At 39.6% G+C, this 25875-nt stretch overlaps 1 protein-coding gene across 13 annotated transcripts in view; it reads right to left on the minus strand.

The window, feature by feature from the left end:
• Window positions 1-386: 386 nt before the first annotated feature.
• Window positions 387-25875, minus strand: part of ZNF131 (zinc finger protein 131) — a 31131-nt gene continuing 5642 nt past the window's right edge. For 5 of the 13 annotated variants that reach the window (XM_038535192.1, XM_038535193.1, XM_038535195.1 and 2 more), the window contains 4 exons: window positions 22377-22521; window positions 9758-10443; window positions 3107-3237; window positions 387-2262 (listed from right to left, as the gene is read on the minus strand). In XM_038535192.1, the coding sequence (XP_038391120.1) occupies window positions 1576-2262; window positions 3107-3237; window positions 9758-10443; window positions 22377-22521 (1649 nt within the window). In that variant the 3' untranslated portion in view covers window positions 387-1575. Of the gene's footprint in view, window positions 2263-3106; window positions 3238-9757; window positions 10444-11335; window positions 11471-11585; window positions 11696-11844; window positions 11890-13016; window positions 13262-22376; window positions 22522-25875 lie in introns of those variants that run through there. The other 8 variants (XM_038535198.1, XM_038535200.1, XM_038535199.1 and 5 more) reach the window with 8 other exon arrangements.

A 25875-nucleotide genomic window follows, 5' to 3' on the forward strand; every position in this document is an offset into this window, starting at 1 on the left:
CACCACCTTTGGCCCAGGGTATGTGATCCTGGAGACCCGGAATCGAGTCCCAAGTTGGGCTCCCTGCATGGAGCCTGCTTCTCCCTCTGCCTATGTCTCTGCCTCTCTCTCTCCCTCTGTGTGTGTCTCTCATGAATAAATAAATAAAATCTTAAAAAAAAAAGTTCTATTTAAAAAATTGCATTGGCTGTTGTTCCCTACCATGGAACTGAACTGCAAATGCCAACCTCTTCCTCCTTCCATTCTTTTGAACTGTTTTTTGGGGATTAGAGGTATATACTAAGAATTGTAGATCTTAATTCATGAATCAGTCATGAATGAGAAAATATCTCTGACCACAGACCAACTTCTACACTAGTAATCAAAAAGAAAAAAAGAGTCATGAACACATAATTTTAAACTTTACTTTAAAAATGTAAATATCTCCCAATATTTAACAGGTAAAGAAAATAGCATATTGGTTTACTTTATGTGGCTGTTATATTTTATTTTCCAAGTAATACTGATTAAAAATATTTACACACCTACTTATAAGTCCACAGTTTAGCACTCTTATTTGTATGGCTTTAAAAGTTATAGCACAAGATCTTTACATTAAGGATCGGGGGAAAAGATTCATTCAAAACAAAGCCTGATATATTATATACATGTTTTTCTCTGTACTTTATTTTAATACATTAATTTTTAAATGATGCTCATCTTTTTTTTCATCTGGTGGTAAAATACTAGTGCAACTTTTCATCAAAAAAAGTTTACCACAAATATAAATGAATTTTCCCAATTGGAGATGGCCCTTCAGTTGCCATTAAATGAAATTTCTCAACCTAAGTTACCAAGAAAAAGAATTGGTAGTTGCCATTATAAGCAAAAACATAAAAGTACTACAGCATCACCTACATTGCTCCTTACAACACAAACTTTGAAAGAACCAGAGACGCTTTATAGAAGTTTAGTTGGTTTTGAAAAGGCACATGGGTGTGGTTTTTTTGTTTTATTTTGTTTTTCCTTCTAGAAATTTTGCCACCACCACTGTTTCTGTTGCAGAGATGACATCTGTGACTATCAGTATAGACAAGAAGGTTGTTCAAACTAAAGAAAGCCGGAAGCCAAAATTTAACTGCACAGTAACAATGTACTTTTCTTCATGCAGCCTTGTGTTCCTATATATTCAATTTTCTAACATGCATTAGAATACATAAACTTGTATTCTAATGGTTTTACGTTTGATTTTACAACATGGAAAAAATCTGAGAAAGGACGTGACCTGGGAAAGAGAAGGGAGAACCCTTATCACAAAGAAAATAGATACATTCGTACCCAACTATATAATAAGAATATAATCCATTTAAGTTTGCAGAAATAATACTTCTCAAAGCTTCCCATTCACGTATGGGAAAGATCCCTCCTCTGTGGCATTAAGAGGGGGAATCAGTTTGTTTCAATAGAAACAGTTCAGCACAACAGGAGAAGACTTTAACTTTGGTCCACTTGTCTGTTAGCTTAAGGACAGTCACACTGCCCATCATCAGTTCAAAAACTGAACACATAAATTTAAAAATATATTCATTTGTTATTTCATTCTAAAACAGGCATAGGTGTTCTGTTTTCATTCCCTGCCCTTTCGGCTTGGGAATCCACTGTTGATTTGGTCTCTAAACCCTCAGCATCTTCGTGATCGTCCCCGGCAGCTCCGGCGGCATCTGCATGGGTGGGCTCTCTTTCCTCCTGGTTCATGATTTCAGGGGTCACTTGTTCCAAGTCGGCTTCTAGCAGTTCAGTCTGTACTTCCACTGGCATCTGATTTACCCGTTCGACATGCAGCTCCTCCACATGTACTTCAGTACCCTCTTCAGTCTGAATTCGACCCACTTCTAGGTAACTCACCTGGACCTGCTCTGGAAGCTCACTCAGATGTGAATCATGAACTTGGCTGTCCTGGAGCAGATCTGGATGGACCTGTTCCACAGTCACTTGTGCGGAATCCACCTGAACCTGGAGCAATGGTAACACATGCACCTTCCCAACTTGTTCTATAATCGTCATTGACGTCACAGGTTCAGTTTGCACACGTGTTTCTACTGAAAGAACTTCTTCAGTTATTAGACGCTCTGAAATATTATGAGTATCACTGAGATGCCTCCTTAATTCATTTCCTTGCATAAACCACAAGTCACATAAAGTACAATGGTTGGGCTTATCTCCAGTATGTATTACCAAATGATCTTTGAACTGGTCCCAGCTGTTAAACACACTGTTACAGACCTGAAATAACCAAACATATGGTTTTAACAATACTAATATTCAAATTGAAGAAAATATGAGTGCATTTATTCTCTGTAAGGAAAAATTTGAATTTTTCTGAAAAATGTTATAATGTTGTCTAAGATTTCATAATTCTCTTATTTGCCTTTTAGCTGATGTAGCTAATAATAACTTAAATGCATTTTGAGAAACGTTTTAATGCTGCCTTCATTGCTTAAATGCCATATAAATTCAAAGAATTAAAGTACCAATATTAAAATTTCTCCCATAGTACCATTAACATTTAGAACACTTACATTATGTGGGCTAAATACACATGAATCATGAAAGAGCTGATCACAGCTAGTCAGTGCCCCACTGCCTCACTCTAGAATTCTAATGATCGCCTGATGGTTAAGAATAACCACGGTTTCAGACTACCTATTATTGAGGACGTAATTTTATTGCCATTGGTGTAATCTGGGGTTGGATAGAAAAACACCCTATTCTAATCTTCCTTCTAAAATCAAGAGGATAGTGATGTTCTTTACTCTCATTCTTTCCAAACTGTCAGCTCTATACTTTTTACTCTAGACTCTGCTACCCTTCACTTTTATTTTTTTATTTTTATTTTTTTTTAAAGATTTATTTATTTATGATAGACATAGAGAGGCAGAGACACAAGAGGAGGGAGAAGCAGGCTCCATGCAGGAGCCTGATGTGGGACTCAATCCCAGGTCTCCAGGATCAGGCCCTGGGCTGCAGGCAGCGCTAAATCATTGCACCACCGGGGCTGCCCACCCTTCACTTTTAATTTTAAACACAGACTCCTACTTTGCGAAGGACAGAATACATCCACACATACCTGACATTCATAAAGCTTCTTTCTTCCCTTTTTTGCCCCTACTCCAGTTTGGCACGCAGTCAGGTGACATTTGAGGGTGCTATTTCTAGCAAATCGTTCATGACAATTTGGACATTCAAAAGGTTTTTCACCTATTACAACAGAAAAAAATTATATTGACAAATCAAGAAAAACAGAAAAAGCAAAGTTTTTTTCTTTTTGGTAAATTCTAATAGCACCTTCTTGAAAGAAGATCTGAATTTATAATTAAGATGTTTTCACCACATCCAAAAGGCTCTTCTAGAGGTGGACATAGTAAGTTTTCAGTGATTATTGTAATTGTTATTTGTACTCTGAGGAAGAAATAAAATTTGGATCAGAGTTGTTTCATGTATTCTCATTTCTTAAAAAACTATATATTTTCCCTTAGGAAAAAAAATCAAGATCAATTTCTCTTTTTGGGAAATGCCTCACCATCCACTCCACGATAATTTTTTGAGCATTTACTATGTGTCAGACCAATGTGCTAGGTGACGAAAGATAAATAAATGGCCCTTCTTGTTAAAAACTCCATATCACAAGCCAGAGTATTTTATGAAGGTGAAATACACAATGAACACCTGCAATGTATTGTAGAAGTCTTGTTTCAGAAAAAAAGGGCACTGGAAAATGTATTGCAGCAGCACGAAAGGAGGAGAGTATCCTGCCTAGAATAGAGTAAGAGAAGGAAAGAGGAAGTTTATTCAAGGCAGAGGCATAGAATATAAAACAACATGGTGGGTGAGGAGTAAGGAGGGAAGGTATCAGTAATGACCTCCAGATTCCTGGCTTAGAATACCAACTGGAATAAAGAACACAGAAATCCAAGTATGTTTGGAGTACAGTATGTTGGTAAAGATTATAAATTTAGTTTTGTATCTGTTGATTTGAAGGTACTCAAGGTGGAAAAGTCTGGTAAACAGCTGTAGATTAATCTGAAGCCAAATAGAGGGTGGACTGATATACAGATTAGGAGTTACTTTGAGTGGTAATAAAAACCTCTGATGTGGTTAAAACTCTAAGTATGTTATGTGATAACAAAATCAAGGACGGAACTCAATGAAACAGGTAATGAGGCAGCAAAGACAACAGAATCAGAACAGCCAGAAGCAGAACAAAGAGCACCGAGGGAAATTAAGAAATTCAGGAAGATGAGGGCAGTAAACAATGTCAGCTGAACAGAGATGTCAGGTAGGACAACAGGGGATTCTACTAACTCTAATGAGAACAGTGTGAGTGACGTGGTGGGGTTAGAAGCTAGACTATGGTGAGATGAGAGACAAGTTAATGAAAACAGTACAGAAATTCTTCTCCAAAGTCTTGGAAGTAAAGAGGATGGAGGGTTTTGACATGACAAATACATCATCTGCTGGGGTGGGGTGTGGGCAGGGTCTTGAGTACTAGACTGAAGGTACAGAATAATTTCACAAGATCTAAATCAGATACTAAAAAGCCTCCTTTAAAGTCTGATAGGAATTGTTTCCAACAGTCCTTTGCAAGGGAGTAGGGGTAAATGACCAATAATTCCAGGATTTTTAAAAAAAATTTTTTAGAGCAAGTGGCTTCAAAAGCCAAGGGAATATGCTTGGAGTGTAAGACAAAGTGATTCTTTTTTTTTTTTAAGATTTTATTTATTCATGAGAGACAGAGGCAGAGGGAGAAGCAGACTCCATGCAAGGAGCCTGATGTGGGATTCGATTCCGGATCCTGGGATCACGCCCTGAGCTGAAGGCAGACGCTCAACTGCTGAGCCACTCAGGCACCCCAAGAAAAAGTGATTCAAGTTGTACACAAGGAGGACAAGATAAGATAGAGAAATCAGAAATGGGGCAATAAGCTAGGTGGAGAGGGATATGAAGGACTGGCAGGCTAACTGAGGTAGAGTCCAACAGTCAGAGTAAGGGAAGGAGAGGGAGGATTCAAGGGATAGCACGATGCCTACAGAGAACAGGTTCTGGTGTTGAGGTCCCAGTTGTGACCCCCATACTAGTTAAGTAACTAGTTGTTTTTACTCTGACCAAAAAAAAAGCTTATTTTTTTTGTGCAATGCATGAGATGAAAAAATTAGAAACCTTATGACCTAGAATTAGTGTTGGTACAGAAACTTGTTTTCGACTCCTCAAATATGAAGAGATAAATAAAAAGGTTAAGTTTTGTGGTTTTAGTAGTGCATAATTTTTCACTATAAATAAAATCTACAAATATAAAGTTATAGTTTCTTTAAATAGTAATTTCATGACATATGCCAAGATTTAAAATGTACATATTCTTTGACTTGGCAATTCTGCTCTTGAACATGTACACAAAGACATATGCACCAGTATATTATTATTACAGCATAGTCTGTAATAGCGAAAGACCAGCAACAACCTAAATGTGTATCAATACAGGTAAATTATGGCATACCTATACACCCAAACACCATGCAGCCACAGTGGGAAAAAAAGACATGTAAATTCCTCAATTTTCACATATTTAAAGAGTTCAATAGAAAAGGCATGACACTGTATTGCATGTCTCTATTGTTCCCCCCACCCTCCCAAAACTCTGTGTCCATCTATGGTTACTAGAAAATGCAAACGCTGGGGAAGGATAAATTAAGAAAATAATGACAGTAGTTGCTTCTGGAGAGATCTACTGAAGTAGGAAAGCATTTCATTTTTCATTGTATGTCATTTCAGCCTTTATGTCATTTGAACTTTTGCTATTTAAAAAATTAGCTTAAAAATAAAAAATAAAAAAGTAAACAATTAGCTTAGTTAATTAAGACCAATGAAATATAGAAAATAGCAACAGATTAATTCTACTTTAGATGTGTGGACAGCACAATCTTCAAAGTGCTTTTAGTGTTTTCTCTTATTTGTCATAACCCTGTAATGTAGGTTATCATTACCCTTTTTGACACAGACAAGGAAGAGGTCCAAAGATAAAGTGACCAGTCAAGTTCATCATACTGGCAAATGTCAGAACTGGAGGTGGAATCTAATTCTGATTTCCAGACCCACATTCTTTCTATAATTCCCTACTGCCTCTCTAGGAAATGAGGTAACAATTATTTGAAGACATGGTTAAAGGTCACTTTTAGGTTCTCTTTCATTCTAGGTGTCCCACAGGTGAATCTGTCAATGTCTGGTATCTCCTCCCTCCTCTAAAGTGCTAACCCTTTTATTTTTTTCTAAGTTAATAAAACCAAACCAGAAAGCTAGGATTTACTCCCATATTTCACTGGTCACCAAATCCTGTTGATTTTGCCTACTTAATGTGATTCACATCTCTAATTTTTTTTTCCATTATCACTACCTTTACTCAACTCTTCACTCTTGCTTAGACTGCTCCAACAGCTTCCTAAAATCTTGGAGGTTTTACCTCACTCCAATCTATCTCCTGCCAGTCATCACTCTAAAATATACATCTGATCCTGGTTTAAAAAAATTTTTTTTTAAAGATTTTACTTACTTATTTGGGAAAGTGAGCAAGAGGAGAGAGCAAGTGAACATGGGTGGGGTGGGGGGAGCAGAGAGGGAGAAGCGGACTCCCTGCTGAGCAGGAAGTCTAATCCAAGGCTCCATCCCAGGGCCCTGGGATCATGACCTGAGCAGAAGGCTGATGCATAACCGACTGAGCCACTCAGATACCCTTTAAACTTCTTTAAATGACTGGTCTTTCAAGATAAAATCCAAATTCATTTGCAGCACTTACAAAAATTAAGTGTGGTCTTGGCTTCATCTTCCATCACTTTCTCTCCCTTGCCCTTGTTCATGATGCCTAGGATGTGCCACGCAGTCAGCCCTTACTAACTCTTCCAGCTCCATCTTGTCATTCCTCTACTTGGACCCAATCCCCCAGGCAGCAGTGCTCCAAACAAGTTGCTTCTTCTCTCTCTCTTTTTTTTTTTTTCTTCTTCTCTTTTTTTATGCCTGTGTACACTTCATTTCTTTTGCCTGGAATGCCTATCTCCTAGCTAACTCCTCTTCCTTTGAGAGTCATTATAAGGGGAATGCTCCAAGAAACCATCCCTGTCTTTTCCATCATAAATAAACAGCCCAGGCAGGCATTCACATAAGACTGTGTGCTGACCTCTATCAACCCTTGGCCCATCCCATGTGACTGTGCCTACTTGTCTCCCCCAACATAACTGTGAACTCCTTGAGGGCAGGGACTCTAACATTTCCTTACCTCTAAGACCTAGCAGGTTGGTATTACCGTTACTATTTTCCAAATGGAAACAAACTAATTCATAGGACAAGAAACAGCCAAAATTTTGCAAATCAAGCCACAGATTATAATGCAGGCTTTAAGAATGCTAAAGAAACCAAACCGCTAAACTAGTAAAAGTATTGGGACGCCTGAGTGGCACAGAGGTTTAGCGCCTGCCTTCAGCCCAGGGCGTGATCCTGGGGTCTGGGATTGAGTCCCACATCGGGCTCCCTGCAGAGAACCTGCTTCTCCTTCTGCCTGTGTCTCTGCCTCTCTCTCTCTGTCTCTCATGAATAAAATTAAAAAAAAAAAAAATAAACTAGTAAAAGTATGCAAAATATGAAACTGAAGGAGATTTATGTATATTTTGAGGATAGGAAACAGGAATGGGATTGTTTCCTCATTTACACTGAGTTTCTTAAAAGCAAAAAATGATCCATCCTTTATTAACATAAGCACTTTTTTTTTTTTTTTAAGATTTTATTTATTTATTCATGAGAGACACACAGAGAGGCAGAGAGAGAGGCAGAGACACAGGCAGAGGGAGAAGCAGGCTCCATGCAGGGAGCCTGATGTGGGACTCGATCCTGAGTCCTCAGGATCATCAGGCCCTGGGCTGATGGCGGCGCTAAACCGCTGAGCCATCCAGGCTGCCCACATAAGCACAATTTAAAACCGTTTACTTATGCTCCCTTGATTCACCAAGTCACTGGTCACATCTGCAACTATCTTATTACTAATTACTAGTACAGTTAATTGCAGTTAAATGCTAACAAAGTTCAGTTTGCTTTAGGTGTTAAACTGTTCTTCCAATGGACATCTAGTTCTGTAATTTCTAACTACTTAATTAAATTATATTACATAATTATAAAGACATACAACATAATACACTTTAAGCTCTATTTTCTTCTATTTAATCCAAAATACAAAGGATAGGATATGGAAAGCACATTCCAAAACTTCCAAAATAGTCTGTGTTGCCTGTTTTACAGTGGGTAAGCCACTAGGTAATGTTTTGGGTTAGAGAGACAACTTGCTTCCACTTTTATGCTAATGTAAAAGTGACCATCTGTTGGGATACTGTAAACCTTTATCAAAGCACACTAGTTACACCAAGGAACATTTATTTACTAATTTAATGTGCTACTGTTATAGCATTTTGCAAAACGAATTACATTAAAATAGATGACCATTTAAGGACCCAAAACTATTACTATAGGCAGTTTCTAAATATACAGTAGGTATTATGCCTATGTTTGAAAATCAGAACATATTTCCCTTAAAGATTTCATTAACACCTATTAGTTACCCAAACTTGGACCCCAAAGCTTTTAAAATCCATACAGAGACTTAGTTATGAGATTCTCTTGCTCTTCATGTAACCACTAAGTATTGATACCAAGCATTTATTCAGTCCCTGAGTACTGATACCAAGCATTTAAAAATGAAGGATATCACATTTATTTCAATCTCTCCATTTCCTCAGTTTCAAGTAGTATGTGGCGAGCAACTCAGGACAGCAAAAGATCTATGAAAAAAAGTCTTCAAAATTCTCCAAACTGCAGCAAAGAGAAAGACTGAATAGCATGGAATAGCCTTGTTGTATTCACTTAAACAGTCTAAACAGCCTTAGCCACCACACACAAGAACATGGGAACAAGTGTCTAGAATCTGACACTTAGCACACCATATCCACCGCTCTTCCCACACCCAAGATTCAAGTCATAGGTGGTAGCTCCTGTGTATGGCACAGAAGACTCAGCAAAGAATGCTTGGGAAGTGGAAGGACAGGGAATCTGACAAGGGGAAGAACAGGTATAGGGGATAGATACAGAGGCCCAAAGTGAGCCTCTCTGGGATCCCTCCTGCATGCCTAAGGGCTGCCAGAAGGATGGCAGTGAAAGACTTCACCTTTCTCATCTCCCCGCTGTTCATCAGTCCTGACACTGTGTGCCCCTAGAGAGGTGTGGGAAAAACAACACACACACTGCCTACCTGGCCACCAGGTCAAAACCAGTTACTAAGTGTATGCAAAGGTATAAACATGCCAGAGGTCAGCTGTAAATGTACTTATCTATATAACCTATAAATCAGAAACAGGAAAAAATATTAAGAGCGAAGTTTCCCTATAATTAGGATTTCATAATTTATAATCCTTGGTAAATAATCACAAACTGTGTTTTGTGTATTTCTTCTAAAAATATAAAAACTGACAAGGTGTAAGAGTAACAACCAACTTCAAAATTAATGATTTTGCTCTTAAAGTGTCAATATTTCAACACGCTAGTATCATCAGAACATTGTGAGCTCAGCCTGCATATTAGAAAATACAAGAGATGGTTTCTGTGGCACTAATTAAAAAAAAAAAAAGGTAGACACTTAGACTTGAAGCAAATGTGGAAAATATACTTTTAACATAAAGCATTTGCCAGTTACCTGTATGTTTCCGAAGATGCTCTTTAAAATGTCCAAAGTGGTCAAACTGTTTCTCACAGTATTGACATATATGAATTTTTTTCCCAGTTCTTTGCTTCTTACTGACTCCACCTTCTTCAAGGTGGTAACAGTTGAGGTGCTGTTTCCATGCGCTCTCCCGAAGATACCTTTTATTGCATATTTCACACTTGAAACTCTCAGTGGAGTGTGATTTCATGTGTTCCTTAAAATGGTAAAACAATTTAAATGAACGGTTACATTTCTCACAATGGAACAAGTCCTTCACATGTGACAGCTGAAGTTCCACAATTTCAATACCTTCTACCTGTTTGCTTGTGGGGTCAGATGCACAACCATCTTCTTCTTTAATCTGCCCTTTTCTATCACCTTGACGGTATTTGCTGGTAATATCTGCCAATAGTGCCAGGGCGGAATCATCAGAGGAACCTGTGCTCTGAATGTACTTTATGGACTGCTTGGCAGAAGCCACTTCCTCCAACGTTTCGATGCCTTCATCTTCCACTTCAATTGTGCCTTCGGCAATCTCTACCTCAATTTCAACAGGTTCTGATTCTGCAGATGGCAATGACTCAGTGATAACATTTGAAGTTTCTGCAATCTTTCTTTTTTTTGCCTCACTTTTTCCTGTGGTATTTTCCTCTAGTGGAGCTGAGTTTTCTTTGTTCCTGAAAACATAATAGATGGACTTAAAACTCTATAAGGTCAGTGAAAATCCTAGCAGGCTTTTGGAAAGAAACTGATAAGCTCATAGTAAAATTTATATGAAAAGGCGAAAAATAAGATTGGAAGTCTTATACTATAACCTGATTTCAAGACTAAACTGAAAAACTACAGTAAATTATCCATATTGGTGAGAGACATGAAGATTAATGAACAGAGTAAAGTCCAAAATTAGACCCACTTATTCAACTGACTTTTGAAAAAAGGTTCCAAGATAATTTAATGAAGAAAAGAATCTCTTAACAGTACTGCTGGAATAACTGGTCTTTATATGGAGAAAATAAACCTCAACTACTACTCTTGAATCATACACAGAAAAATTATTTCAAAATGGACCACACAGAGCACCTGGATGGCACAGTGGTTGAGCATCTGCCTTTGGCTCAGGTCATGATCCCGGGATCCTGGGACTGAATCTACAATCAGGCTTCCCACACAGAACCTGCTTCTCCCTCTGCCTATGTCTCTGCCTCTCTCTCTGTCTCTCAGGAATAAATAAAATCTTTAAAACAAACAAACAAACAAACAAAAAAATGGACCACAGACTGTCGATAAAAACTAAACTATTAAGCTTTGAGAAAAAAAGAGAGAAAATCTTTATAAAATTGGGTTACGGATAAGATTTCTTAAACAGCACACAAAAAGAAAACTTAATAGCAAAAATTGATAAAATGGATTTCATCAAAATTAAAAATGTTTGCCCTTTGAAATAGTTAACAAAAAGGCAAGCCACAAACAAAACAACAGAACAAAACGGCAAGCCACAGATCAGGACAAAACATGTGCACACGTGTATCTGCCAAAGGTCTGTACAGACAGTATAAAAAGAATTCTCACAATCCAATATACTCAATAGGAGAAGACAACTATTGGGAGACAATTATCCATGAGTCTCATGTTTCTGCACATCTTCTGAACTGACAGCTTTTCTTCTGGACTCTCTTCAAGGCTGTATGCGGTAGAGCCAGCAATCTGGAAAGACAGAGAGTGTGGCTCCCTCTGGAGCAGAGGGCAGCTTTGCTTACTATCCATATAATAATGTCCCCCTCTGGGTAACGGTTGGGCAAGTTTGCTTGTAGCCCATTACCTAAGATGTGGGCGTCTTAAGCTGGAGATTCTTCAGCTATGATGTAAACCAAATAGATGCACAGCATTCATCTGGGCCATTCTGTCACCCCTTTGGGGGAGAAGGGAAAACTGGAACAAATACAAACTCATGCTGTTTACTATGCAAAAAGTAAAACCTTTCTGACTTAACAGTCTCATGTCTTCTATCAGAATCCATGAAACTGCAGGATAACTTGTTGGCTTGCAAACAGCGTAAAATCTCATGTCACAGTTCTTACCAGGTTTTGGCAACAAGGGCAGGATGCCAAAAAAGATAAGGTTTTCTGAAAGACAAAAGATGAGGCCTCATATAGCAAACAATGGGATGTGAGGAAGTCCACTAGAGCTGGCAGCAGGTATGGTGACCAAATTTGTACGGTTAACTGGGCAATGTGTGGTCTTCCATTTAATTGCCTACTATACGAGTTAAATTGTGTCCCTCAAAGATATGTTCAAGTTCTGACCCCTGATACCTGTGAATGTAACCTTATTTGGAAATCGGTCTTTGCAGATGTAATCAAGTTAAGATGAGGTCAGCAGAGTGGGCCCTACTCTAACACAACCTGTCCTTATAAAGAGAGGTTCATTTGGGCGGGCAGACACACACACACACACACACACACACACACACACACACAGGAGAGAAAAAACACAGTAACGTGAATGAAGATGAAGGTAAAAATTGGCGTCACACTGCCACAAGCCAAGGAACACTAGGGGCTGGCAGAAGCTAGAAGAGACAAAGTAGGCCCCTCCCCTGGAGGCTTTTGAGGGAACATGGCCCAGACAACACTGTGGTTTAGTATTTCTAGCCTCCAGAACCCTGAGACAACAAATTTCTATTGGACCCAGTCTGTGGTATTTTGTTGAGGCAGCCTCAGAAAACTGAAACACCTACTAGTGAGGGAAAACTGGGAAGTTGCAGGATGAGTACTGGGCAGTAAGTTCAAGGACAGCTGCTGGAATGGTTCTCTAGTGTTGCAAGCTCTCCCAGGGCTGCGGGAAGACCTCCCTGTCAACCTGGTGGTCAGCCTTAAGTCTACCCCTTCAAAACAACTAAGATTCATGGGTGGGGGGGCAGGGGTGGAGACAGAAGGTTCTGCCCCATGACAAACAAGTTACCTAAACCAAGGGTGACACGGACAGGAGAGAAATCTTCAACTGTTACTAACAGAAAGGAGTCATTAGAACTTTGGCTAATCCACGTGAAAGATGAGGGGGCAACATGATACTTGTCAAGAATAGCAACTGGGGACACCTGGGTGGCTCAGTGGTTGAGCATGATCCTGGGGTCCTGCGGTTGAGTCCCGCATCCCCCGCAGGGAGCCTGCTTCTTCATCTATTTCTTGGTGTCTCTCATGAATAAATAAATAAATAATAATAAATAAATAAATAAATAAATAGGCAACACCTGGGCCATCACAGGGCTCAGCCTCTCCCGCAGTGTGTCATGTCCACCTTAGATGCATTTGGAGAGCACTGTAAAACGTCTCAGGGTTTTTGTTTTGTTTTTTGTTTTTCTGCAATGTGTCCTGGCTGCCATAAGGGTGCTATGATGCTCCTGGGGAGATTTCTCTGAGACAAACTCCTGTGATGAGGCACTGACTAGTAAGTCTTCCTGCAAATTGAGTTTACACTGTTGATGAAGACGAGTCACTGCGGAATGAGAAAAGAATCCAAAACAATATAAATTGTTATGGTCAGGCCTCCTGAAAATCCACCTAACTTTTATGTTAAACCAGGTGAAAACATAAGAGTTGTTATTGTGAAAACAGAGCAGCAAATGTCCAAGATTACGGTACACTCTTTTTAAAAAGTCACCAGAGTATGCAAGTCATCTGAGTCAGCCAAAAGACATATAAATCTTAAGGCCCCAGGGTCCCTAGCTGGCTCAGTGGGTTAAGCATCTGACTCTTGATTTCCACTTAGGTCTCAGGATACTGAGACTAAGCCCATATTGGGCTCTGAGTCTGCTTGAGATTCTCTTCCTTTCTCCTTGCTTGCTTGTGAGCCTTCTCTAATAATAAATCTTTTTTTTTTTCTAATAATAAATCTTAAAAAAAAATCTTATGGCCCCAAATGAAAATCAATATGTACAAGGCAGTTGAATCAAGGGGTCTTCAAAACCAATATAGATAGTGTCAGTAATGATGACCTTGCTGGCTGATAGGGGGCTTTTATGGGCTGAAAACACTTGAGATTTGTTTAGTCAAGCCACATGCAACTCTCATCTGCTTGAAACCAAAAGTAAATATGCCTTGCTCACTGGCATGGAGTCACTCTCTCCCTCCAGTCTCTCTTCCTCTTCTACCTTCCCACTGCCCCCATATCTTTAGAGGAAGATAATTAGGGGTGAAGCCAAGGTCTCCCTGTTCCCAAGGGTATAGTGAAGACACCATGTACCCATCCAAGGATGCTGAGGAAACTCAGAAACAGGAGAGACCCAAACTTTCATGGCTCTGTTAGATTCAGGTGTCCCAATTCATCATCCTACCAAGGGGAGAGGAGGCATTTACATCCTACTGATGGGATTCGGGCAAGGTTCACAGCAGGAAAGGGAGGCTGTCTTAACCCTGTGCATGGCGCGGAGTCTACATATTGTTCTTGCTTTGACATCTGAATGTACAGCAGGAATTAGTATGGCATTTACACTGCCCTCTTCTGTAAGGACAAGGGATGGATTGTCCCAAATGGAAAGAGCCATAGGTAGAGAAGAACTACTGGAAGAAACCCCTTGACAGATGCCACCAGCAGCTGATCAGGGTTTAAGCACAAGTGTCTTGTGATGACTAAAGTTTACACTATATTGATGTACTGTTGACCAGCATGCTAGAAGTCTGTCTAAAAGGCCCTGACTGCAATGTTAGGACATCCCCACCAGTAGGTGTTGATAATAAACCCTCAACAAACTTCAGGGGCCTGCTCATCAAGTTAAGGTTCTTGGGACTAAGCAGGTGGATTCACACACTCAATCCCTTCAGCAGCAGTAAAAGAAAAACAGTTTCTTTACCTTTTTCCTCTCCCTACCAAAAATGAGGATCGGCAGGCTATTGAACTTTTTTGGGTACTGGATATAGCATGTACCTCACTTAGCCATTCTACTTTTTTATATCAGCTAATCTGTACATCAGCGTTTTTTTGTTTTTGTTTTTTTAATTCATGAGAGACAAAGAGAAAGGCAGAGACACAGGCAGAGGGAGAAGCAGGCTCTCTCCAGCTAGCCTGATGTGGGACTTGATCCCAGGACCCCGGGATCATGACCTGAGCTGAAGGCAGATGCTCAACCACTGAGCCAATCAAGCGACCCACATCAGTATATTTTAAGTGGGGCTCCAACCAAAAGGTTACACTGGAAGTTGCTCATCAAGCTGTGGCACATACTCAATTTTGGGGGCCCTACAACTCTTAATGACCCTTTTGAACTAGAAGTCTTTGAGACTGATGCTGTTGCACATTAGAACTTCTGCAAAGGTAGTCAGGCTCCATCAACAAGGTATACCTTGGGTTTTGTAACTTGTCAATTCCCTGACACATCTATAAGGCAGACTCCTTTGAAAAGAAAGGATTAATTCGCTGTTGGGCTCTTGCTGAAACTGATACCTGATCCATTGAGGCTTTGAGGCTCTTTAGCTTGATACCGCCATTTGGCAGGATGTCAACTTCATGACCAGCAAGGTAAAACCTGACCCCCAAGTCTCACTTATCAAAAAGAAATAAGACACTCAAGGGGTGCCTGGGTGGCTCAGTCAGTTGAGTGTCTGACTCCTGGGTTTCAGCTCAGGTCATGATTTCAGGGTCGTGGGAACGAGCCCCATGTCGGGCTCTATGCTCAGGGGAAAGTCTGCTTGAGATTCTCTCTCCCTCTCCCTCTGCCCCTTCCCCCACTCACTCTCTCTCAAATAGATAAACCTTAAAAAAAGAAAAGAATAAGACACTCAAGAAAGAGCTGATGACCTCTTGGCTTTACATGAAAAAAATGGTAGCTCCCCCACTCTGTTGCCCAAAGAAAGCCACTAGATCAATGGGGTCTTTGACTCACTGATGGTCTGGCTAAAACTCAAGAACTGATGGTGTTCCCTGGGTTGCTGAAAATGCTCAGCTTTAGCACCACTACAAAAAACCAAAAGTGGATGTGGTGGTCACTGTGCTCGGAGGGCAGAACTCAAAAGCTTTCTTCACAACTCTGAACAACATTCTCCACAATGAACCATGTTATAATTTATTGACTCTGGGCTGCTGCCAATGACCTAGCTGTTTGGAAGAGCTGGAAATCTTGACATATTAAAGACATCTATTCTCAGAACCACAACTGTGGAAATACAGCAGTTGCTGATCAAACTATCTGGACCACTGATTCAGATGCCCATGGTAAGGGCCTGTTCTCTAACAATACTAACCAGAATGAAGCTGCTGATCGAGCCTGCACTGCATTGCCTAGACTTCCATCACTGACCCCCTGGATCCAATATTATTCTCAACATGGTGACATATCCAACATCACAGACTGAGCATAAAATAAAGGACCCTATGCTTCTGATGCAGAAGTTACCACTGGATCCCAGTGACACCCACCAAAAACAGGCCTGTTTGTCTCACGACGGAGGCTACATCGTGCAAAGCACTGTCTCTGACAATTGACTACACTGGACATTTTGCCCCATCCCAGGGCTATCAGTACTGCCTCACCACTGCTAACACTTTAAGATTATACTGCTGCTGTTCCAGACTGATCTGCTAGTTCTGGTCATACCACTGTGCCCTTGAGACTAATTTATGTCATCTATTAGCTTTCTGGATCATCTGCAGTCTGATAATTCTGTGCCTAAAGCTACTCAATAATTGGCTGACAGTCAAGGTACTGATGAACCCTTCAAGCTCCCTACCACCCACAGATTAAGATAATATAGAGCACTGCAGAAGCTTCCTTGAACACTGACTCACAAAAATTTCTGACTCTACTTTCCTTATCTCCTTTTTGTCCAAAAAATCTGAGGAAGGCATTTCAGTCATTCAATTCAGCTATCCCCAGAAAGGGATCATCTCTTCTCAGCTGCTTCCTGGATCAAGACAAAATGGGTGGGAAATTATAGAAACCTAATTGAAAATTTTGAATTCTGCCCTAACCATTCTTAGGCACAATTCTTTTCTTTCCCCTGCAATGGCAACCCTGGCACAGTCTGGTTGATGTCTCTTCCAAGTGACAGCCCAGTCAAAAGTGGGCTTAGCAGATTCAAACTTAATTCTAGTTCAGTTATCTGGATTCTCTTGTTGAATTGAATCACCTTAGATCCTAAAAATAATGATCATTTGGCTGAATATACCGCTTGCCAGGTACACTTAAGAGTGGCTGGCCCTTGTGGCTGCGTGAATGGCTCAGTTGGTTGAGTGTCCAACTCTTGGTTTTGGCTCAGTTCACGGTCTCAGGATCCTAAGATCCAGCACAGAGTCTGCTTGTTCCTCCCTCTGTACCTTCCCCAGCTCGTGCTCGCTCGCTCTCAAATAAATCTTAAAAACAAGCAAAAACAACAACAACAACAACAACAAAAAGAGTGGCCCTTGTGAGTCATAGTGGGAGATACAATGGGTCTCTAGGTTTTATAAAAATGCCTATGTGTCCCTGACCATTCTGGATGAAAGGTCTGGGTAAGAGAAGGGGATGATTGGAAAAGAGGCAAAGTGATAGCTACTAGAATGGGACACAATAATTCTATGCAGTGGGAGGGAGAACAACCCTGATACCCGAGAAGAGAAAAATCTTAGGTTCCAGGAGGTATGGGGGAGGAAGGGATTAATGGTCTTTGTCCTTTAGAACCGCCCCTATAGCCTTCCTCAGTAGGAAAATGCTCTGATGTAGCTCTCAACTGTCGCAAGCAACTTTAAATTGACCGCTGGATCTGTCCTCCCCTGCCCAATGACTCAGACCATGATCTGATGCTCTTTTCCTTAACTATACTGAGAAGTCTTCTGGAAACAGCAGGGGATGGCCAAGCTCTTGCATATTCCATATTTGCCCCACTACCATTCCCAAAGTTCATGAGGTGAATAGATAATTACCACTCAACTGGCATTCAGGTGCACATGACAAACAGAATGGACTGAACTGACTGCTCTCAGGAATCTCTCCAAAAAACAAGGAATAAGTTCAATCAGGGAAAGGCGGAAGCTACATTTAAGGCTCATGCCTCTGACTGATGAAGGTCCTACTCTGGGACACAATCATAAACAACACTTTCTTTCCAACCCACTTTTATGCCCCTAAGACTATACTTCTTATGTGAGAACCAGGTACTAACTTCCTTCCCTTCCAAAAGTATGATGACTTGCACTTCAGTAGATCAGTTCAGTTCTCAAATGATTGGAGTGATGTGTCCAAAACAAGGCAATTTTTGGGTACCTGGGGAGTTTCCTGAAGGAATAACTGACTTGTTATTTATGTGTGCTATATCGGAAGTTTTCCCTATAATGGGAACCATCCAAATTAAAAAGGTGACACAAAACCTGTGCCTGACTTAAGCCTATGTGATCAATGATACTACTTGGGGCCCTGGAAGGCATTCATGTCAGTATTATATCACTGGTCAGGGTTATTATGGACAGACTTGCCCTAGACTTCCTCCCAGTGGACCAACACAGAGACTGTGCAAGTGCTAAAAGATCTTGCTATACTTGGATTAATGCTTAGGGCTAATTGGAAAAGTCAACATAGAAACTAAAGATAAAAGCTACCTGGCCGGGACGCCTGGGTGACTTAGTGGTTGAGCATCTGCCTTCAGCTCAGGGGGTGATCTCAGAGTCCTGGGATCAAGTCCCACCTCGGGCTCCCTGCATGGAGCCTGCTTCTCCCTCTGCCTCTCGTGAATAAATAAGTAAAATTAAAAAAAAAAAAAAAAAAAAAAAAAGCTACCTGGCTTTCTAGGGACTTATTCAGTTGGTTGAGTCCAGGACCTTAGAGGAGTGGATGGATGGTTAGGCCCAGCACTGCAGGGTAGTCACATCCTGCTGCTTCAAGTTCTGCTGATAGCTACCTTATTAAATCCAGTGTGAAAAAAATGGAATGGATTAGGACCTGTCCCTACTGATCAGATTAATCAGAGTGGCTACAGAGTAGTACACTCATGGAAAAATTCACCTGAAGCTAAAATAATATAGAAACAAAGATACCGTTGGAAGATAACTCTCCACGGATACCTCATGTTTCTGCAGGTCTTGTAAACAAAGACACTGACAGCCTTTTGCTCTGGATCTTTTCACGGTTGTTTGTATAGCAAATAGCCTTAGAAGAGAATGCTTGTATAGCAAATAGCCTTAGAAGAGAATGCTTCTTGAGGGGAGGACAGGTTCATTTACTGGCCCTTACAATAAAGATAATGGCACCTCTGGGCAGGTGTGCTTACAGCTCATTATCAAAAAGTTGCGTTTCCTGAAGTCAGGTGTTCTTCAGATGTGATGCCAACTCCTTTGAGTATAGTACACATCTAGGCAACTGTGCAACCCTTATGGGACCTGAGTGGGGGCTAAGAGGGGCAAGAATAATTGATATGTAACACAGATTTCATGCTGCTCCTTTATGCTATGAGAGAAATGAAGTCCTTTTCTCTCTGACTCAGGAGTTTCATGTCTTCTGCCAGCATCCAAAAACTGGCAGGCCAACTTATAGCTTGCAAATAGGATAAAATTTCAGACCCTTCACAGTTCTTGACAATAACCCAATTTAAAAATGAGCAAAAGATCTGAACAGACACCTTGCCAAAGAAGATAAACACACAGCAAAAAAGCACATGAAATACGGCTCATCATTAGTTGAATGGGAAATGCAAATTAAAACCATTACAAACCTACCAACCCAGCTAAAATGAAAAAAGGCTGATCATACCAAGGATTAGTAAGGCTGTGGTGGAGCAATGAGAACTTTCATATATTGCAAGTTGGAATGTAAAATAGCACAATTTGGAAAACAGTTTAGCAGTTTCTTAAAAAAAATTAAATGCACCTATTATTCAACCCAGCTACTCTACTCCTAGGTATTTACTGAGAAATGAAAGCATAGCCACTTTATTTGTAATAGGTAAAAACAACCTAAATGGCCATCATCAACAGGTGGTACAGCCATACAATGGACTACTACTTGGTAATAAAAGTGAACAAAATAGTAATACAACAACACCGACAAACCTCTAAAACATAACGCTAAGCAAAAAAAGTCAAACACAAAAACTACACTTAGGAATCCATTTATAGGACATTCTAAATAAAATACAACTACAGTAATAAAGACCAAATCAGTGGATAACTGAGGCTGGGGATCAGAGTTGACAAGAGTCATGAGAAAACTTAGAATGATGGAAATGTTCCCATGTCTTGATTATGGTAGTGATTATACCACTGTATATAACTGCCAAAATTCAAACTCCGTATTAATTGGATGAATTGTTTTACATATAAATTACACCTCAACAGGCTGAAGAGGAAAAATTGTAAGGCAACTGCTGCTTCCTAATAAACATCAGGAATTTTCTCCTTTACAGCTTCAAATAATGCAATTCCGGCAAAGCAAAATAAGGTCCTCATGATTTCTTCAGTGTCGCTCAAAAAGTTGACCCTATATTCCAAAGATACTTGCATACTGCAAATGTGAGAGGAGCACCTAACTCACCTCTCTGCAAAACATTATATAATAATCTTCGCAATACAGAGTTGCCTTAACCAATTTAACCACAAGTAAATTTTTATTCCAGAATTGATTATAAACAGCCAATACATAACGCTGTTGTCTTCCTGTTTTAAGAACTCTTCAGAGTGGCGCCAGGTGGCTCAGTCAGTTAAGCATCTGCCTTCCGCTTGGATTATGATCTCAGTGTCCTGGGATCAAGCCCTGTATCCTTCCCTGCTCAGCAGGGAGTCTGCTTGTCCCTCTCCCCTCTATCCCACATCCCTGCTCCTGCTCGCATTCTCTGCCTCTCTCTCTCAAGTAAAATCTTAAAACAAAAACAAAAAACAAAACCCTTCAGAGGTATGCCTAACTGGTTCAACAAACAATTCAACATGTCATTGCATTTATACTGAAAAGCACGCACTTATGGTTGTAATTATTGTAAGGATCCTATATAATAATAAACCTTAAAGATTCTAAATAAATAGGCTTGGGTAAACAGCTGTGCCCAGTTGTTCTTACCTTCATTTCCCAATGACTACACACATGAACTCAATTCCTAACCCTTCCAAATCCAACCTAGGCTATTGTCAGAATATGTTCCATTGTTCTGCTGCCAAGGACTTTCCCCATAGTGAGATACTACTCACTACTATGACCAGCAAGGGGACTACATAGAACATTTTTCCAGAAGGTTCTCATCCGGGATTTAACCACAAATCTGCCTTATCCATATTATGTTTCCTTTACTTCCGTTTTGAAAAGGTATGACATCATCAGATATATGTCCTCAACATATCTCGATTTTGCTACCTATATCTCAGCTCTCAATACAAGAGAATAGTGATCTGGTTTTAATAAGCATGCACCCATCCATCCATTTACAAATGTATACCATGCACCTACTATGTGCCAGGCACTAGGCATTAGAGCATACATACACATGAAGTTCTTGGCTTAATTCTGAACTCAGCAAACTAATTAAAAGCTCATTAAGAGAATTGGTACTTCTGGATGATTACAGTTCAATTACTTTTTAGAATTATTCTAAATTATATCTTTTGACTGAACCATACCATTGAGTTGAACTAAATTATTTTGCCTCATTTGTAATTGATTTTACCAAACTACACGTTAGTGTTATGCCAATAACCTATACCAAGGGTCATGATAAGAAACAGAGCCAGGAAACAATAATAAGACACCAGTTCACATTTAGAGTACTATATGCCAGACACCACGCCAAGCACTTTAGATGCATTAATTCACTTAGCCCTCACATATAATCTTATGTAGAAAGTACCATTATCCCCATCTGATGCATGAGGAAACCAAGCTGCTAACAGGTTGAGTAACTTCAGAAAGGCCACAGGATGGTAGAGCTAGGATATTACCTAGGCAGCCTGAGTCCAGAGCTCTTCTCAGTCACAGTATTATGGCACCACCATTCATTATGTAAGATGTTGGAAGTCTTTACTCATTATATCATTTACTGTTTTCTTAATGCTTTTTATGAGAAATTTTGCGTCTTAATTCCAGGAATGGCTCCTAAGCAACTAATTTGTTCTCATACCCACGAATAATGTAACTGAGGATTTTTCTTTCCTTTGTCTTTGCTTCAGAATTCAGAGCTAGACTTAGCCCTCTAGCAAGTATACAGACTTAAATGGCATGCATATTGACTACCATATTTCTAACTTCACTGATTATCGCCCTCATCTGGTCTATTTATCTTCGTCCATTTCCTTGCTTATTTTAAAACACTACTAGGTTAATCTTGGTGAGCCAAACCCTTTTGAGAGTAAGGCTTGGTGTAACTAACAATTCAAATCCAACAAAACAGTTTACAGCAACCCAGGCAACTCCTTAAATGCTGCCTAGTCCTCCTTATTTTATTATTATTTTATTAGATGCTACTTTAGTTAACCTTAGCAGTTTTTACATAAGGACAAAAAAATAAAGTGTGAGAGAAAGAGTAATCAGTACCCAGAATTTTATAGATCCTTATATATTCTTAATTTTAAAATGTCATTTCTCTATGGGATGACACACATAATAAATTCTTGACTAACAGGGTGTACACGACTGAATATAACTGTGCATCACTCAGAAAATAATTACCTGACTTCAAGGGCTTTGATAGCTTCTAGCATTTGTAGAAACTCTGCTGCTTTCCATACATCATTGGCTTCTTCCTCTCCTTGAATCATTAATTTTGCCGTATATGTGAACTCAATTAAATGACGGAAGGCCATTTTACTAACACCTGTAAAAAAAAGATGTGCATTAGCATGTATGCATGTTGATAAATCTTCTAACGTTAGTAAGAAAAAAAACACCTCAATGTTCGAAACCTGATTAAAATCTGAATTCTGGAAAATTATTTCCTGGTGGAATTCTCATTAACACTACAGTAAGACTGTAGCCAAGTTCCAGCAGTAACTACCAACTACTTTAGGATTTTTTCCAAAGATTTCTTAAGGCTCTTATGACAATAAACCTACCACTCAAATATATGAATTGGCTATTACATGTCAGACATGCTACTTTCCTACCAGAGATCTCTGTATCAACTCAGCCTCAAATCTTCGAGGGCCTTCCACAGCTCAGCAAATAAAGCTCCGTACCACTCTGCCTTTATCTTAAGGCACTTCCAAATTTTAAACTGTTTATCAATCCCATACTATATAATGATCTTCTAATAAACTGTTCACTTCTAAAAGCTTCCTTGCCTTCATTAACATTTACCCTTCTTCCTGCTTAGTCACTTTATCTCTGAACAAATACTAGCACCTTGAAGGCCCAATTCTACTGCCATATATTTAATGAAACTTTTAATACCTCTGCCCCGTTGAACTCTGTATCTACTCTGACAATAACAACTCATGGACAACTCCTGACTCTAAGCTACTTGAGGGAAATTAATTTTTGTCTGTGTACACTCACCTCACAGTACCAAACACAATGCTCCCTAAAATATTTTTGTAATATTAGATAACATTATAGTTCATTATAGTTCAAAGTAGGAATGAATAAGAGCTAAAGTCACTTTCAAAATGACTTTCAGGGCAGCCGAGATGGCTCAGCGGTCTAGTGCCGCCTTCGGCCCAGGGCCTGATCCTGGGAGTCCCAGGATCGAGTCCCACATCAGGCTCCCTCTGCTTTGTCTCTGCCTCTCTCTCTCTGTGTCTCTCATGAAGAAATAAATAAAATCTTTAAAAACAAAACAAAACAAAAAACACCAAAATGACTTTCAAAAGCTTCCACAATTCCAACTTTTCTTTACAAGCTTTATGTTTAAATTTTGGCCCAAAAGGATACTCTACTTCTTCATGCTCTTCAATGCTATGTATTATTACTGCTTCAGTTTCCTAATGTAAGCCTACAAAACAAAGAGGAAACTACTTTTATTTATTCATTTATTTATAAAAGGTTTTCAAGTAATCTCTACAACCCAGCTTGGGGTTTCAATCTACAACTTCAAGATCCAGAGTCACATGCTCCACCAACTGAGTCAGCCAGGTACCCCAAGAGAAAAACTACTTAGAAAAAAAAAAAAAAAGATTTATTTATTTATGAGAGACCGAGAGAGAGGCAGAGACACAGGCAGAGGGAGAAGCAGGCTCCATGCAGGGAGCCTGCTGTGGGGCTCGATCCCAGGATTCTGGGGTCATGCCCTGAGCCAAAGGCAGACACTCAACCGCTGAGCCACCCAGCGTCCTGAGAAAACTACTTTTAACAGAATTCGTACACTATGAAACATCCGAGTCCAAAGTGCACTCAATATACACAACTGCAAATACAAAAATACTTTTAAGCTTTTCCTATGTACTTTATACACCTGAAAAAACAAACTAAAAACAACTAGATTCTTTGAAGGTTACTTTTATTTGAATCTCCTAAATCTTGTTTCTCTTGGTTGTCTTCTGACCATGTTATTCTTTATTATATGAGAGTAACCCAAGGTACAGATAACTACATTTTTTAAAGGAATTTTGACCAAATGTTTAAAAGTACAACAAAAGTCCTTTCTAAAAACAATGTGTAAATTTTTCTTGAAGTGGAACATTTTGATTCTTAAAGATACACATGTAATACTTACTACAAATTTCAGGCATGACTCTAAACACCTCACAAGTATTAACTCACTTAATCCTCATAACAGTCCTGTGGAGAACTTTATTATCTCCACTTTACAGATAGGAAAACTGAGGCACTGAGATATTAATAACTGTGACTTTGGCAAGTTACTTAAGTGATAAAACGAGAATCAATCCCAGACAGCCCGGCTCCTAAAGGCCAAGATAAAGATTTTTAAATAAGATAATGGCAGGAAACATTCCTTCTTCAAAGAGTTTGAATACCCATGACTTCATTCACTATTGGCCCATAATCTCTTCATAATTCCAAAGTCCCCCAAATCACTTAAGACCAGAAGTTTTCCCTAAATTTGGCAGCAAAATTTGATCTGAACTGACATGAGGCTATTTATTAGTCTTTATCCCACTTACAGTAAATACTAATATTCTGCTCTTCCAACATATTTGGTTACAGGATGTCAACCCAGACCCCACTGGGTGTATAATACACAGACTGTATTATCTTTAGAAAATTTGTAATTTCAAGAAACATCTGGTGTCCAAGGATCTGCATAAGGAATTGTGGACTTAGTTCCCAATTTTGGCTAATTAGAATCACTGTAGATTTAATAAAAACATGGATCTCTGATCTCCAGAATCAAAACTGGGATCGGGAACTTTTTTTTTTTAATAAGCATCTTAGGTGCTTCTTAAGTCGACAATCCAGCACCACTCCTAGGAATAAATCACTGACCTAATTAGCTAACACAAACCAAACTGATAACACCTGCCCAGGTAAGTGACATGGTGACAGACGCTGCTCAATTGCAAAAACACTATCCTCCATCAGAACTAGTATGGTAACTTTCAAATCTCAGCCCACTTTCTCATTAATCTCTTGGTCCTTTCATTTTTTTTTTTTTTAAGATTTTATTTATTTATTCATGAGAAAGAGACACACACACAGAGGCAGACACAGGCAGAGGAGAAGCAGGCTCCATGCAGGGAGCCTGACATGGGACTCGATCCCCGGGACCCCAGGATCACACCATGGGCTCAAGGCAGGGGCCAAACTGCTGAGCCACCCAGGCGTCCCATCTTGCTCCTTTCCTAACAGAAATGTGTAGAACACGATTTTTCTAAGACTCTAAGGAAACTGTTAATATAAACACCTTAACTTGAATCTTCTTTTTCACTTAAGAAGCAGCAAAAGAAGCCAGCATTCTAGATATATAGTGAGGTCATTATTCATATTTTATAGATGGGATTCCAATTCTAGTTAAGATGAAGAAAGCAGACTCCACCACTCCACACTCCATGTTGTCCACCACTTAAAATTAAAAATCCTGGGCAGAATACATAAAGCAAATATATAAGGACTCAAAGATAAACAGAAGCAAGCAGGCTGGGGAGAGAAATCAAAACTCAAAGAACAGCAGTGAATTTCCTGATTTTTTCCCCCCACATATCCCACCTTAGACTTGAAGACAGCCCATAACCCCCAACTGTGTAGCAGGAACAGTCAAATAATCTGCGAAGAA

This window comes from Canis lupus, chromosome 4, assembly GCF_011100685.1.
Source record: "Canis lupus familiaris isolate Mischka breed German Shepherd chromosome 4, alternate assembly UU_Cfam_GSD_1.0, whole genome shotgun sequence".
NCBI lineage: Eukaryota > Metazoa > Chordata > Mammalia > Carnivora > Canidae > Canis > Canis lupus.